The sequence below is a fragment of the Gymnogyps californianus genome, chromosome 3, assembly GCF_018139145.2.
Source record: "Gymnogyps californianus isolate 813 chromosome 3, ASM1813914v2, whole genome shotgun sequence".
Lineage (NCBI taxonomy): Eukaryota > Metazoa > Chordata > Aves > Accipitriformes > Cathartidae > Gymnogyps > Gymnogyps californianus.
The window spans coordinates 70,445,021-70,461,608 of NC_059473.1; the positions used below are offsets into that span (position 1 = coordinate 70,445,021).

The window sequence follows — 16,588 nt, forward strand, 5'->3', positions numbered from 1 at the left end:
CAGAGAATGCTAGCCTGCATAACAGGGTGTATCTTGGAGAATATACCCTGGCTAAATGTAACCCTGGTGGATATATACCCCTGGCTTGAAACAAAAACAACCTCCTCAGCTGATGCCATCCAACTCTTGGCTTCAACTGAAGTCCAGACTAAAAAAAAGTATGTCTGGACCATAGCTTCCTATTTAGACATTTGTAGGCATTTATTTGTTCATGCTCACTAAATAACATCTACTGACACACATACAAAAAAAAAAAATCTAGGAAGCAAGATGCCCAACAACCCATCAGCAGCATACCACTCTTCCTAGAGTTCTGTAGGTACTAATCTGCCACATGGTTCAGCTCTCCCTAAAGTTCAGCAAGAAAGAAGTCCTTAATGGAAGAATACAACTAGATAATTTTTATAGTGTTTCCAGGATGTCTTGTAGGTATTAAGCTTAAATAGAAGTCACAGAACTCACAGAAACAAACCAGTATGAGAAAAGAGACAGCTGTTGAAAGCACAAGACTGAATTGAACAAAACCCATCCGGCAAATTGGAGGAAGCTCAGCTATCCTATCAGCTGCAATTGCCCTTATGCTATCCACCCACAACTTTGTTTACTTGCCCTTGGAGAAGAGATACTGGTAATGTAGGCATTTTTTAATGAACAAACCTATGAGAAACACAACCAAGAAACACATCCAACACAGAGGGAATCATCAGCTTTCAGCGCTGAAACTTCCTGGTACTTCCTCGCAGTCACAGTCTGTACAGAACCCACGTTAATTCAGGTTATTTACATATCCAGGTAAATTCAAGATCAGCCAGAGCAGATAGCTCTACAGAGTTTACATGCCCACCATACCCTCTCCAAGCACAGAATTCAAAATACAGGACTGCCTACTGTGCATTATTAATGGCATTTCTAAACATCAGTGCCACTGGAGGATTTGTTTCTGAATGCAAATTTAACAAACCAACCATTTCTGTGGATGATTGATGCATGGCAAATCTGAGGTATCTGCATCTACAGTTGTGAATACTACAGACAGAAAATTTGTCCAGAAATATTCTGCTAAATATTTCAAGCTTGGGTGGAAACAAAACCAGAAAGTCCTCAACAGCTACAGCAAAGGCTTTAATCTCATGAAAATCAACAGTTAGCAATTGGATTTGTCTCATAACCACTTCTACAGCTCCAGTTCCTCTGGAATAATATTATCTAGAGTAGGGTCTGTATGGTATTACATTGACCAAAGGTTCCAAAAGTATAGCTCTTGATGCGACAGAAAAATGGGTAAAGGTCCTTCTTGGTTATACACACTAGATAAACAGCCTTCTTAATATTATCATTATGTGCACACATTTAATCACAAGAAGAGGAAGAAGCGGTCTGTGCAATTGTAAATTCATACATGCGATAATTTTCACATTAAGTTCTACGCTGCTCTATAAAAAAAGAAACCTGAGAAACACCATGACAAGTGCATGTTTACCTGTCCTGCACAGAGAATGTATATGCTATGTCTAATTAGTGATGTTGACTAATTTAAACCTGATTTATGGTCTGCTGCAAAATCTCATACCAGGAGACTGCTTGATAGCAGTACCAATGTACATAGCTCTATTTGTGCTGGGCAAACACAGACATTCTGAAAAAATGCATTACGTATTTACAGGATAGAGGTTTGTGTTCCATTAAGTCACTTTCATGCTGTCATTAGAATATGCCCCTAAGCAGAGGTGGGTTTAAGGGGTTAAGAAGGAAAAGGAAACTTGGCACAGGCAGATACCTAATACTGGCATCGCATCAACAATGTAACTGCACTCCAGTTTCAGCAAATGTGGGTTTTGCAGATTTCAGTTTGCAAATTGTGAGAGCAGATGGTTGAAACCTGCCCCCATACAAACCCCATGCCTGAAATGGCATTGCCTACATTTACACACCCTGAGAAGAGAGACTTGGATTTCCAAAGACCTGAGTGAGTAACTTCTATTCCCACATACTGGGATGCCTGTTACAGAGGGTACAGGACACTTGAAACAACAGCAAAGTATCTGGCCACTATTACATAGCCAATAAACTTTTATCTAGATGTGGAAGGAAAACATGTTTAGAATAAGAAAGATCTACAGAGATATATTGCTCCCCTGAAATTCAGAGAAGTCCCACAGGCTCCCTGTCAGCATGTCGGCACTTCAGCGAAAGGATGAGCAGGTTCTTTAAATCACAGGCTAAAGTCATTATCAGCATAAATTGCACGGAGACTTCATCTCCACGTTACTTCCCGATTGATACAATCCGTGTATGAGGAGTAATCCAAATATTGGATTGCACATATTTGGCAGGTCTTGCACCCCTCTTCACAGACAATGGTTTTGTCATAACTCACAATGAAGTTATTGTAATACTGCTCAAACAGTGTGCTGTGTGGCACAGACAACTGCTTGGCCATTTCATATAGGCTTTCTGGCTTCAAGTCTTCAATGCCGTAAGCTTTAGTCAGGATGTACTCTAATTTCCAGTTCGATTCATTTTTCTTGTTGGCGTCTCTGAGGTCCAAGTAAAACTGCCAAAGATCCTACAGTTAAAAAAAAAGAAAGAAAAAATAGGCATGGCTGTATTGCTTTCTTCCCTGCTTCATTAAGTCCCTAGAGTGATACATTGATTAGGAAGCTGTCGCTCCTCATTATTCACAACTGAATAGAAGGTCACGTCCCACCCCAAGAGCCGGGCTTACACCCAAAGCTGGTACTTGCAGTGCGGTAATGGTGGGGGGATGGGGAGGAGAAGAAAAAGGAGCCACAAAAGGCAGCAGTGGCAGCGTTAGAGGTCTTTCCTGTCCAAACTGTAAACCAAACTCCACTATAATCATGTCTGCTTTAGGAGTGGGGCAAAAGGGTGAGAGCCAGAAGTTTCTTTTCTGCAGGCACTGCTTGAGGGGCAGAACAGACAGAAAAAGAACGGCCCAGGGAGAATTTAAGGGAAAGGGAGAGATGGAGATGCAGGAGTGGAATCTGCACAAGAAAGGAGCAGCCTGTGTTAGCACAGGTCTCCAGAGAGAAAGCCCAGTCCCACTCAAGCTGCACGATGCGTTGTCACTAACTCAGTGAGGTCAAGATTTTACCCTGAATTACAGAGAGAATATCCCAGTCATTCAGAGCCAAAATAATTATACAGTATTCAGTTTATCTCCAAAAATCACATGAGACTACAGAATAGAAGTATTCTACTGTTTTCCTTCTAAATTTATCTATAATTTCCTATAAAAAGTATAAAATCTATATAGGAACTGGCTATCACCAGCAGGCTATCATGAGGTATTTTGGCTGGCACTGCAGGCTATCACTGCCTAGCAGGCTATCACTGGCTATTTTGCAGGCTATCACCAGCAAACAACATTGGTACATAAACAATCCCAGGATTTAGGCGAACCTTTTTCACCGTTGCAGAGCTGCCTGCAAATAGTTTCAGGATTCTGTCCAGAAAATTTCTGACTGTCTTTGATTGTATGTCATAAGAACATTCCACAGAGAACAGGAAGTACTGGGTAGTCCTGCAGGCACAGAAAGACTGACCAAGTTCTCTTTAAGATTTCCTTTACTTTGCCCAGGAAGAAAAATAAGAGTAAGTACCAAAGTTCCACCAATAGCCATAATACTACAAAGGCTGACATCTCGCTGTAATTTTTAATGACACTATATTTAACGTCTTAATGCTTTAAAATCTTCACTTACCAGCAAGCTATAATCAAGAAGATCATATTGATACAATCTGACACCAGGATTATTGGACTCCATTTGCCATACATTCTTCACTGGGGTTACAGCAGGTGCCACAAACAAGGAATTTACTGGCTTTTCTGCAGGAAGCGGGAAGGTGAGGAAACAGTTTCCTTTCAATCATTTCCTTTTCAAACAAAAGTTTTTGTAGAGAACCAACACAGCAAGAACCAGAGTGACTGGCTTAGGTACATTAGCTTTTTTTTCCCCTGGATTAGCTATAACACTGTGAACTCCTTCTATACTTCCACTGGATAGACCAAAATCTGTGTAAAATACCACAGTACACATTCCAGTGTGTACCAGTTAAGTTTGTCTATACTAGAGGCTTCCCACCAATTCAACTACCTGTGCAAAATGGTCTTGCCTACATGTAAGGTCTCTGTATTTTGCGTATTTCTACTGAAGAAATATTCAAAACTTTTAGTTGCTGTCTCCATGCTATATTTTACATGTTGCTTTATGTCTTTTTTGCTTTATGTATTTACGATGTTATTAGAAACACCAGGGTATCGTCACCTGACCCTGACTTCACTCATCTAGATTAGTCCAGCACCTAGTATGTGAATGCCGATCTTCACAGCAACTGAAACATGAGGATGTACACAGGTTTTAATTAGACAGAATATGCAGGTAAGTATATTGAGAAGTTCTCTGTGGAACAAAAAAGAAGCCCTAACTATTCCTTTCTCTAACAACATCACAGCAGTGAAATCACAAGGTCAGTCTCCACATATGAGCAGAAGCTTTGAAAGCTTGGAAATCAGTAGATTCTTCCGGAGAAGATAAAATGAGCTCTGTATCTCAGTACACTGATGTTGGTTACAATATTACATTTATCTTGAATTCTCTGGAATTTTGTCAAAAGGAAAATAACATGAATAGAAGACAGCCTAAAACTGTACAGATAAACACAAACTGTATTTAGCTACATGTAATTTCATTGTTTAAATTTTGTCAAAAGATGCAAAATTATTAAAACAATTTGGAAGCAGTTACTTGCACATGCAAACTGTAATGACAAGGCACCAAGATCAGTCTGTCCTCAGTGAAATTTGCAGTAGAGGTGAAGATTTCATGCACAAATGGGACATGGCACAAAACTACGTAGGTATAAGACTGCCTTGAATACCATTTAAAAAAATATATATAAAAAGCCAATTCTTTCACTAGGGCTGGATTCCTTTTTACTGGAGATTAATTCCATGATAATGCCATGTAAAAAGGTAAATGATTTAGAATACTGTTACCCCAGTCAGCATTTTGGGCATTGCTTCTATGAGTTCATATAAAGCATAGATTAAGAGCCAATTAATATTTGGGTATTTTACATAAAACAAAGCAATGGAACTCTCACTGTTCTATGGTACAGGCACAAATATTTAACCAGTTGTTGGAGTGCTCCATATGGCCATGCCCATGCTTAAAACTAAGGGATTTCAAAGCAATAAACAAAATTTTCAAACCTGGGTGCTTTTCTTGAAGGGAAATTAGCTGATCTCAGAGATGCAACAGGCAGAGACTTTCTTTCCCCTGCCTCCTGCTTACCCTTATCTTAATTAACTTTGAAGCAGCAGGGAGCTCAGCAGAGAGGCACAGTAATGATGCAGGAAACACAAGAACATAGAGCATGTCTGGTTGGCCTGAGAACATTCCCTTTGACACATTACACAATAGCAACTGGCTAGTATAATTTGCCCGTGTCACTGAGAGAGCGGAGAGGAAAGACTAGAAATTCTTGCCTAGGCATAAGCATTCATTAAAAAAAAAAAATAGGAAGCTTGGGGAGTCTCTTCTGACTTCAACAGAAAAAGACAGTCTGCCTTGCAAGGTTCTCTTTGGAAAAAAATTCGGAGTGTGTGAGGCTTGAACTCTTGTCGATAAATAGCAGTATTTCCCAATTTGCTTTTTCAATTATTTATAACAGAGGCTGACTAGTAAGAACATGCAAGAAAGTATTAATTTGCTTTTAATCAAGAAGAAAAAGATGAAGGATTCAACAAGCATCATTACCTTCTTCATCCAGGAGGACCATGATACTATCTCTATGTGTATGTCCAAAAAACTGCCCCGCAATAACACTACTGTATTTGCGAAAAATCTTTACCAGTCTCTCATTATAATACTCCCTGATAGCTGTAGTATTCCTTGCATATGGCAAGTATCCTATTGGTACATGTCCTATTATATATACCTAAGGAATTAGATACAGAAAGCACAATTAGCACCTTCATTTGAAACTTATACTCTTAGCTGTAACTTAGAAATGGTTACCACAATTTCATAATAATGCTATCTTAGAAACGGCATTCTGAAAGCTATAAATCATGACAGTCTTGTTATACAAAATACAAACAGTAGGAATGTTTAAATTCATAATGAGAAAAAATAAATAGATTTTTTTTAGTGAATTCAGTATATTCTTGGGGGAAAAGTTCCAATAAATCTATGTGTGATTTTAGGCCAAAGGAAAATTTGATCAATTATTTCAAATTAAAAAGTAAGTTACTAGGGCAAGACTTATGATTTGGCATCTCAAGGGGATAGTAAGAAAAACTTATGTTAGAATATTACAGAGCCTACATGGTCAGAGAGTCACCAGAAACATGGAAGAACTGGTTAAAACCCCTCTGTCTGAGGTCAAGACTTTGTTCCAACTGCACACATCAACTAATATGCTGCAGGGTTTTATGAGGAAGGGAAATCTCTCCTTTCTCCTGACTGTAATATAATATTTTTAAAATTACAACACCGTAGCAAAATGTAAAGATGTTTCAAATTAAACACTTTTTCTGGTCAGATGATGATCCAATTCCCACACCAATCAATCAAACACAAGCCAACAATTTATAACTTCACTTCAAAACCTGAGTATTATGAGACCATTTATTATAACACTCAAATCATAGCAATTGCTGCAGCTTGGCTAAGTTTTGTGGTTGACAAACTAGTTTCTAATTTCTATTTTTGATACTTGTAATTACATAAAAAAGTAAATGAAATATGCTAGTTTTTGTCTCAGGCCAAGGGTGCACATTTTAAAATTAAAGGCTATGAGTAAAAAGCATCAGAAACAAAAGTGAAAGTATTAAGTATTCTCATCCTGGCTTCTACAGTATTTTACATAGTAGGAAAGAAAAGGTATTTTACTGTACAATTTGAGGAACTGCATTCAACTATTTTATTAATTGTTGTAGTATAATGTAGTATAATGTGCATAGTCAAGGAAGAATTACAAAAAAAATGACATTTTGATTTTGCAGTATCTTTGGCAGCATTAATATTCTTCTAGAATCACGTTTGTATTTTCATTGTCTCTACTTCCTACTTCTTTTTTTTTTCTTTTCAAAGCTTAAACAAATAATGCTGATGGGTTCTGTTCACAGCCCCTACCTTTTCCTTCTTTTGTGAAGAGTTTTCTAGTATTCCCTCCAGCCAGGCAAACTGGTTGGCTGGGTCAGTGATATTCACAGTTACACTGTTGGGGCTGTAATATAAATTCGTGTTCAGACTGATTATCCTGAGTGTTTGAGAGCTATCACTGGATTCAAACAGCTGTGTGTAGAACCCACCTGTGAAAATAAGACCAACATCATCTGAAAAATAAAAGGCTTCAAAGCACAACTTCAGAATGAAAGTACAGCACTGACAAAATACCCAGCCTTACTCTTTCTAATAAAATAGAATACGGTATGTTTATTCAAGCCATGCATCATCTTATCACAACAGAACATGTTAAGAATCTGTTTTTAGCAACGTTTTAGTAGGAGAAGTTGACACTGAATTTTTATGAATTCTTGCCTGTAATTGCCTTTGTGTTTATTTCACAGTTTTTAGATGCAATTATCCAACTGACATGCAAGAAGTGCCCTGTAACATTTCTTCTACACTGAGAGATGCAGTAATTGTTAAAAAGTCCACATTTCTTGAAATACTGCAAACATGTAGGTTCCTCCCGGAAGAACTGTTTGAGTTTAGTAGTCTTGTACTTTGAAAGTCATTTAACTTCAGACTGGAATATGATGAAAAGTAAAGATCACGTTGTTCAATCCAAGCTCCTAAAACTCTCCATGGCATACAGAGCTTCTTCAATGGGTGCAATTTCATAGTTCATGGACTTCAGTGGAGCCATGGCAACAGAGCTATAACAATATACCTTAACTTAAGGTCTGCCCCTTTGAGTTTTATTTTTCCTATTAGAGTTTCTACTTCCACTCTTACCCAGCGTTCCTTCTCATTCAGGACACAAAAACACAAATTAAACTTCCAAATCCCTAATGTTTGAGTGGATTGGAATTTGGGTTGAACTTTTCAGTCCTTTGCTAAAAAGAAAAATCATAATTAGGATATCAATATTCTCCCAGTTTAGTAAGTTGGACGTAAATATGATGCAATTAACAGTGTAATCACCAAGTCTACGTGCTATCATAACTTGAACAAATATATGCCCATTCAATATGCTCTGAAATACATATAGTATCAAAACAGAAACATCATCTCATCAATTTTTTTACAACCAAATTTAAATCTTCTTGTGCATCATACACCTTTATCTAAAAAGTATTATGAGGTCTTGAAGCCAATAAGATATTTCACATGCATTGGTACAAAGCCAATAATACTGTACATGTTACAAGAAGCACTAATTATTGCATCAGAAGAGAATAAATGTACCCTGAAGATAAGCGCTGCTATTCAAAAAGACAAGTAACTTCTTCCAGGAGAAGCATTACAGATAATCCATTGTGCTGATTCATCCTACAAGACTTAGCTAAACAAACGGGACAAATCTATAGAAACATTAGTTCTCTAAGCCCTAGCTTTACAATGCATTACTGGCATATTTTACCTTTTCTGAAGGTATTGATTGCTTCATCAGTTAGCCAAGGCTTCCAGAAATCTGCTACAGCATTGTAAACTTCACTGGTAGTTACAGGAAGCTGATCCTGTGAGAGAGCAGAACCTGCCTAAGTCTTAGCATTCAGACGCACAGACAAAAGAATCACTAAATTATCCCACCTGCCCTCTTGCATAACACATAAGTGTATCCAGTCATCACCAGGAGGAACTCAAAGGAAAAAAAAAACTTCTGAACATCCAGTATTGCTGATCAGGAACAAATGCCTGAACTTAGTCAGAACTGACTGCATGGCCTTGTTAATGCATTGATAAACTAATGCAATAAATATTTCAAGCCTTAGGAGCACAGCAGAGTGGAAAACCATACATTCTGCAAAATTAATAAATATATAAACTGAAGATTCAAAGTCTAAAAATAAAGTCTCTTGGAGGAAAAGCTTGAACATAAGCTTCTTTTATAGCAGGTGAATTTTTCAAGCAACTTGAGGTTCATAGCAGCTCCCCAAAACTCGACTACAGCCCTCAGAAACATTCTGGTGAAATGCACAAATATTTCCATGACATCCTGTAGTTCTAGTAACAAAGCATTTAAAATGTAAAAGAAAAGTTTTGTCAATGTCTTCTCCCACTGGCTCTAATTAGGACTGTAGCACTCTTCAGTCTGAGCCAAGCAATGCCCAAGCGCCACAGCCTGCTAAGAGCCATGCTCTCATCTAACCCTGACAGGAAGATCCCAGCCTGTCCTTGCCTTTCCTAAAATATCTGCTTGGATTCTTGGTGCTAGAAGGAAAAAACAGAGGTCCAAAAATAGGAACAGTATTACAGTGCGTGTTTTCTTAAACATAAAATTTGACCTTTCTAAGATCTTTGAAACTAAACCTACGTTATTAGAGGCTTTAGAGGCTTAGGCACTAAGTCTCTGTCTAAGAGTAGTGCAATCAGAAGCCTGTTCAGACATTTGTTGCTTGCAGTGCACAGATACCAGTTATTAAGAAAGCTTTGAGCCGTACCAGTTCAGCCAGAGCTAACAGTCACTAACAGACATAGCAAAACCTGATCTCAGATAAGAGGCCATGTTATGGACTGAAGGTGGTTTGGATCCAGGCAAGTCAGTGCTCTGTGAACCTGTGGATTAGACAGCAGTTCGGGAATTTGTTTTAAGCAGGGGCAAGGATGTGAAACAAATAAGACTATGCAGAAAGACTGAGGTCACAATATATGATCTGAAAGGTACCCCAATGCTTGATTAACCTGAGTAGTATTTTTAATAGGCTCTGCAAGAAAAATCACCCCAGACCGTTAAATTAAGACGGACAGGTCAGAACACAACAGAGCGCAATAAAATTCTTCGGTGCATGGTGAGTGCGCAGCTTTCACACTTGCTCTGTAACAGCCTACAGTGTGTGGCTTGCTCCACATCGCTTCCAGTCTACAGGACATTTACCAAGCATGTCCATATGAAAAACAGGAATGTCACCAACAGCAAAAAAAAAAATCCAACAACCTGAAATGACCCCATAGTGGCGAATTTCTGATCCCATGGTCTTTTTCAAACAGTAACAGAAAAGTATGTCAGTTCTGCACATTGGTGAAGCCTGCTGTTTCAAAGCAAAGTATCACAGAAGCACTCCTGTGTGGTTTTGTGCAGAGAGAACTACAACAGTTACTCCGATCAGCAGTCTGCTTCAAAATACTATTTGCTGCCTGTCTGCCCCTCCTGACCATCTTTTTTCTATCTTCAGATTTAATTTCACAAACAAAACCCATATTTGTTGGAAAAGTCACTACATTCTTTGTCTACAAGGTTATCATATACAGTTTCTTCTTCTATATCAAAGCAGACTGCTGAATGACAACTATTCTCTGTTAAGATTTTTTAAAAAACAAAACAAAATGAAAACAAAACAGAGTGAGACTTCAGTTAAGGTGTTATTTATCAAAATACTTTACCAGCGGTTTCTGGTGAACCAACCTGGCCCCCTGTCAGTGCATGTGACAAGCTGAAGCTATACTACCAGAGAAAGAACATAAGAGACTGAAGTCCCAGCTTGGTTTGTGCACTCACATTTCCAAGATCTGTTTAGCTCTTACTTTGTCTCTCACATTTCCCTTTCCCCTCTCCGAGCACCTGTTACTCCCTGATTTGGGAATCACTAACTCCAGCAGTGATACAGGCAATGATACAATCACCTACTACACCAAGATATACCCTGACAGGCCTAATGAATAACACAGAAAGCTGGAATAAAAGTCTTTGGGGGTGTGAAGGGCTGTTACTGAATTCCCATTAAGCATTTCAAACAAAATATTTTTGTTGACCTGCTCCACATCCCTTCTGATCCCCTCAGATCCAGTAACAGAATTTGCTTCTCAGTCCTGTGTGCTGCCAGATCAACCCACAATACGCTTTAAAGGACACATGAAGCAACTGTTTACTTTTGAGCTATGCCAAGAACAATATTCGCAGAACACTCAAAGTAGAAAAGCACTGTCCTCAGCTGCAATGGCCCACATATCCAGTAAATCATCAATGCGAATATTTCTAAGTGTCCAATAAGGAAAGAAAAAATGACATATTTTTAATAATAGTGGCAAAACTATGGGAACATTATAAAAATTCTGCCATTAGTCTGATAAAAAAACACCCAGTGATGTCAGCAGACAGATTTCCAGTAGGCCTTTCAGTAGGCCTTGAATCTTACCACGGGCTCACAGATCCATTAAGGATGTCATTTCTGTTAGATTAAGCTGTTGTACACACATGCATGACTTACACAGCAAGAAAAAAATAAGTGTGTATTAACTATGATGAGACTTCATGGTTCTCAGCCATGAGGAACAACTAGCAGTAAATTTGCATGAACTCAGGCAACGTACAGATTTTACCTGGCATCAGTGTTTGCTTGGGTAACTTAACACAGAGAGAGAGATGTACTTTCTGTTCTTGATTGGAACTATTTATAATTTTAAATGCTAACTGGAGAACTGTAGAATACTGTTTCCAGAATAAGTTACACAAATTTAACTCTTATTTTTCACATCTGCTTTCTGAGAGGTTAGGAACACACTCAATATGATACATAAACAAATCTGTAACTTGTTTTACCTGTGGCCAGTAGTCATGATTGCCCAAGGCAGGGAAAACCTGAAGATCTGGAAAGAAATTACGAATTGTAGAACTCATATTGCCAATGATGGTAATGACCAACTTTGTGGAGAGTTCTTTTACAGGAACATGAGGAGGGCTATCTCTGAAAAAGGAAAAGGCTTTATTAACAAAGGTTTATTAGCAACATAAGGCAAAATATTCTGCAAACACATCTACATTCTAGCATGTAATACTACTACAGACTCTTTAATTAAAATCATAGAATTGCCTGAAAGGCTCTCTGCAAAGGCTTTTTTTTTTAAAAAACCAAACAAGTAGACTAATGTTTATCCTGTGATTCACATTTACCATAACTAAGATTTCTTAGAAATTAAATTAATTCAACTCCATCATTTTCAGCTACTGTGCAGTTTGGGTTATATATCTTCCATCATCTGCACAACCTGATAAGTTTATTTTTCCCCTTTTAACAACATCCTGTTGAAAATGAAGTACAATAAGCTAAGTGAAATAAATTAATCATTTGTCTTTACATACTTGTATTTCTTAACACCCTTCCCCCAGCAAAATTAAGTGACATAACATATATAACCTTTCCAGCAACAAAGACCCTGTCATTGATAAACAAACTAGTTCTCACAAACACTCAAAGATACTAATCTCTTTGATAAATTATCCATTGATGTATACCATAAAAAATTATGTGATAGCAGAATGGAGAATTTCGCTATGGCAGAAGGGTAAATTAATGCTACCTTTTATGAATACCTAGAAAGTAACAGGGCATGGTACTATCGAGCTACTCCTATGCCTCCCTTTCACACTTCTCCAGACCCACTGCTAAGGCACAAAAAGCCTCACAGATAACACCTGTGTGAGAGAGAGTGTAGTATTATGCCCATTTTCTAATAAGGAAGATCGGCACAGAAAAGGCAAACATTTTACTCAGCAGGGGACTGTACACATCCAAAATACTGCAATAAGGGACTGTGAAACCACACTTTAGAAGCACATGCAGCCATGAGCGATAGTAATGAAGAGAGGGACAGCATCTATGACACTGTTATCCTCCCCCCCCGCTAACCCCTGATCCAGAACTCATACAGGGACTGAACCTGAATGGTAACTTTATACACTTTAAAAAAAAAACCAAACCATAAGCTTTAGCATTGCTTGATTCTAGTTACCTCTTACAGAACCAAATAAAATATAGTTAAAGGGTATCTTCTAAAAAGGGATGCACTTCAGATTTAATGACCTTAAGACCTACAAAATCCAACACCTCCCATAATAATTCGTTCCAGTCAGTTATTTCTCTGACCTTTCTTTTTGCTTTTTCCACTTCCCACCCTCCCTGCACCATTTCTGCTAACTTACACTAATACAGTCATGTGGTAAATGTCCCAATGAACAGTCCAACAATATCCAGAAACGATTACAGAGATCAAAATATGTTCCTGAGGCCTTATATTCTCACTCAGTCTTCCACTTACTAGCCGTTTGGACAACTAAAGGGACTATTTAAAAGTAGGATTTGTGACATACTAAACTCAGATCTGTTGGTGCAAATATAAACTTGTGAATTACTGCACTATACAGTTATAGAGCTGTTAAAAGCTTTAACTGCAGAGTGACCTGAACACTTACCCCGTCCAAATCATGAATGAAACCTGCTGTTTTGAATCCTTCATGAATGCAAATGCTGACAAAATAAGTTGATATGGAGAATCACACAAAAAGTCTCCAAAAGGGCCTGGGTTGGAGGCATTGGCTCCTTTGGAAGAAGAACAAACTTTGGTACGATCAGGGGTAATGTGATAAGTCGGATCTAAATGTAGGTCAGATACATGCCAGAACTGCCCTGTTTTCAGAAAACAAAGATTAAAGAAAATGCGTTATTTGCATGTGAACTGGATATACATGGGTAATGCCAAGTTTGCTCCAGTTTGTCTACTGCTATTCCTCTTTCAAGTTTTGAAAAGGAGAATAAATTTAACAAATTGTTGATTAGCCCGTCTGATAAGTGTGGGCGAGTTCTGCATTCCTGACAAAAGTCCTTCACATAGTCTGCTTAGAAAAACTGAAAACAGAAGCAGAGGCATAGGTTTAAGCTATTCAGCAGAAAAAAAGAAGGAGGTTGGTAGGGACTGGAAAATCAGCTCCTTTTCATTAATAGTAATCTGGAAACTGGAGAGTAGAGGAGGTGATAGAAGGACTTCTCCACTCCACCTGAAAGAGAGGGAGTTGCATTTTAATTATTTTTCCAGACCTTCCCTGGCTGGAAGCTACCATAAAAGATCCCAGTCTAGAAAGAAAGGCAAGAAACAGCATATGTGCAAAAATTTCAAAACTCTTCTTCTCCCCAGCAGCCAAAGAGATCGGGCTTCTCACCAGAGAGAGAGGTGTGTCAACCATACCTACTCACTACTTTCCAGGCTGACACATTCTCAGCCACTGCTACTTAGCATTGCATGGAAAAAGGAGCCGAGAAGTATAGGAACATGATGAACAAGATGAATTAAACTTGTATTAGACTACCAGCCTTCAAGTTTCATGTAAAATAAGAGTTATTTCTTTCTGTCAGTTTCAAAGCACTTGGGAAAGGCACAGTGTATGTGGGGCAGTGGTTGTGAAACTGGGACAGATATAAATTGATTTTTCCCAAGGTCACATGCTTACTCTGTGGCAGAGCAGGCACCACGCGACTGGACCTCACGGAGTTTTATTTCAGGAAGCAAAGACCAGCAGCGATCTTCGAAATCTGCAAACCCGTGACTCCTACCAACCGGAGACACAGAAATGCCTGGACACTGCTACGTGTTTTGTCAGAGGCACATGTGAGTTACAGGAAATGAAAACGCTTTGGAAGTCATTTCAGAGCACTCACCTGCGTACGCTACGGTACCGCAGCTCATGCCAGGCAGAGCATGTGTGTGTTTGCTGACAGCACAGAAACCAAATTTATTGTTTGCAGTGCGTGCCTCAGGACACCGTGCCAAAGGCAGGGCAGGGCTCACCTTACCTGCCACCATCTGGAGTGCCAGCCTACGCTGGCTAAATAAATATATACCCCATTTAACCCCACCCCACCCCCCCCAACCTGAATAGCGATGTATTTACTTATCTAAAAGTCACATGAAGTTGAAGCCAGCTGGGACAGGGAATACCACTGCAGCAGTCTATGTGCAGGCAACAGTGAAAAGCGGAGGGAAAGGAGGCGCAAGAGGGGAGCACCTACCCCGGACCCCCCGGCCGCCAGGCCCCCGCACTGGTAGCACGGAAGGGCGGGGGGCGCCCCCCGGCCGGGCCTCCCTCACTCCCTCAGCCGGGGAGGCACCGCGGGCCGCGGCTGCCTCCCGCTGCCGGGCTGTCCCTCACCCGCCTCCCCCGTCCTCCACGGGCGGCCCCAGCCGGGCCCCTGCCTGCCGTCACCCTGCGCGGGGGCGGCCCCCCTCAGCCGCTGCCCCCGGCGGACTCACCCACCGCGGAGCGGGGCTGCGGGCCGGCCGGCGCCGCCTCCAGCGCGGAGCAGAGCAGCGCCAGGCCGAGGGCCAAGCGAGCGGCGCGTCCCCCCCGCAGCTCCATATTGGCCGTGACGGGAGCGCCCTGCCCGCCGACGGCTGCTCCTGTGACCGCCCCGGCGCGGAGGAAAGGGGCGAGGCCGGGGCGGCTTGTGCAAGCCCCGGTATTTCGCTGCCTCCCCGGGGCTGCCGGAAGCCGCCACCGCGCCCCGCCCGCACGACCGGGGGCCAAAAGCCGCCCCTGGCCGGGGCCCCCCGCTCGCTGCCGGGCGGCGGCGCCTGAGGGGGGCAGCTGCTGTCCCCTGAGCTGGCCGTGCCGGGGGTCGGGGTGACCTTCAGGAGGTGCCACCCCCGAGTCGGCACTGAGACGCTGGGGACCTCGTAGGAGCTAGCCCGGCCGCGGGCAGGGCTAAATTCACGGCACCGGCAGATTTGAGGCGGCCTCGAAGGAAGATGAGGTGTGCGGCGGGAAGGCGGGAGTCCCTTCCCCGCTCGGGCGGTGGCCTGTGGCGCACGGCGGGCCTGTCCCTTCGAGCCCTGGACTCCCAGCAAGGGGTTACGGCTCTCCGAAGCGGCTGGGACCTGCGGCTGAAAATCCTTCCCCCCAGAGCCAGCCGTGGCCTCGCCGGTGCTACCGAGTGGCAGAGCTGGGGTGTGAAATGCCTCCGAGGGCCAGCGCTGCTGCCTGCGGTGCTGTGCGGTGCCAGCAGCTCTGGCGCGCAGCCTAACCCTGCCCTGCACAGGCAGTGCTCAGATGCCGTACAGGAGTCTCAAGCATCTTTTGGAAGGAAGGTTTCTCACAGCATACATGTAAAAAGGGATCCTAGTTACTTAATGTGCTTTAAAATTAAAAAAGCCGGTGAAATACGCCATCAAGTGCACCTTTAACACAGTTTGAGGAAAATGCTGAGGTGTGTTGTAAATATGAGTCTCCATTGGCTTTATAGTGGCGGAGCTGCTCTTTATTGCTGAAGTCAGAGTAGTTTCTGGTGAGGAGGAGTACTTGGTGTTACTTATAGGAGCAGACTGAAATGATGATGTCATGGGTCCCATAGCTGCCCCCAAATGTTCCGCTGCTCACTGTGCTGTTCTGTTCAGATCTGCTTTCCAGGGCTTTGCAAAGCCATTTTACCAGCAGCTGGAAGTCCCGTGTGTCAGTATTTGCCTCACTTTTCCACTCCTCTGAGCAGTGCCGCTGGCACTTCACAGGCACCACTTCTCCACTTTTCTCTCCCTTATTTGACCTTAATATTGTTTATCTTTAGAATAGCATAAGACTTCACCAATAAGCTTCATAATGGTTTCATGTGACTTATAGAACATATGCACGT

The 16,588-nt window shown here is 41.3% G+C and overlaps 1 protein-coding gene across 1 annotated transcript; it reads right to left on the bottom strand.

The window, feature by feature from the left end:
- Positions 1 to 1,089: 1,089 nt before the first annotated feature.
- On the bottom strand, positions 1,090 to 15,321 carry SMPDL3A (sphingomyelin phosphodiesterase acid like 3A). The gene is made up of 8 exons (XM_050895016.1): positions 15,216 to 15,321; positions 13,384 to 13,597; positions 11,734 to 11,878; positions 8,617 to 8,713; positions 7,161 to 7,339; positions 5,781 to 5,961; positions 3,723 to 3,847; positions 1,090 to 2,566 (listed from the first exon to the last, which is right to left on the bottom strand). Exons 1-8 carry the CDS (start codon positions 15,319 to 15,321, stop codon positions 2,255 to 2,257), a joined length of 1,359 nt encoding a protein of 452 aa, XP_050750973.1. The 3' UTR covers positions 1,090 to 2,254.
- Between the last annotated feature and the right edge of the window lie 1,267 nt (positions 15,322 to 16,588).

What these genes read in the sequence shown, in the direction of transcription:
- SMPDL3A (XM_050895016.1), bottom strand. Translation starts at nt 15,321, where the DNA reads ATGGAGCTGCGGGGGGGACGCGCCGCTCGCTTGGCCCTCGGCCTGGCG. An exon ending in GCAGCCCCGCTCCGCGGTGG is followed by an intron (nt 13,598 to 15,215) that starts GTGAGTCCGCCG and finishes TTCTGAAAACAG; the next exon opens with GGCAGTTCTGGCATGTATCT. An exon ending in TTCTTGATTATAGCTTGCTG is followed by an intron (nt 2,567 to 3,722) that starts GTAAGTGAAGAT and finishes TTTTAACTGTAG; the next exon opens with GATCTTTGGCAGTTTTACTT.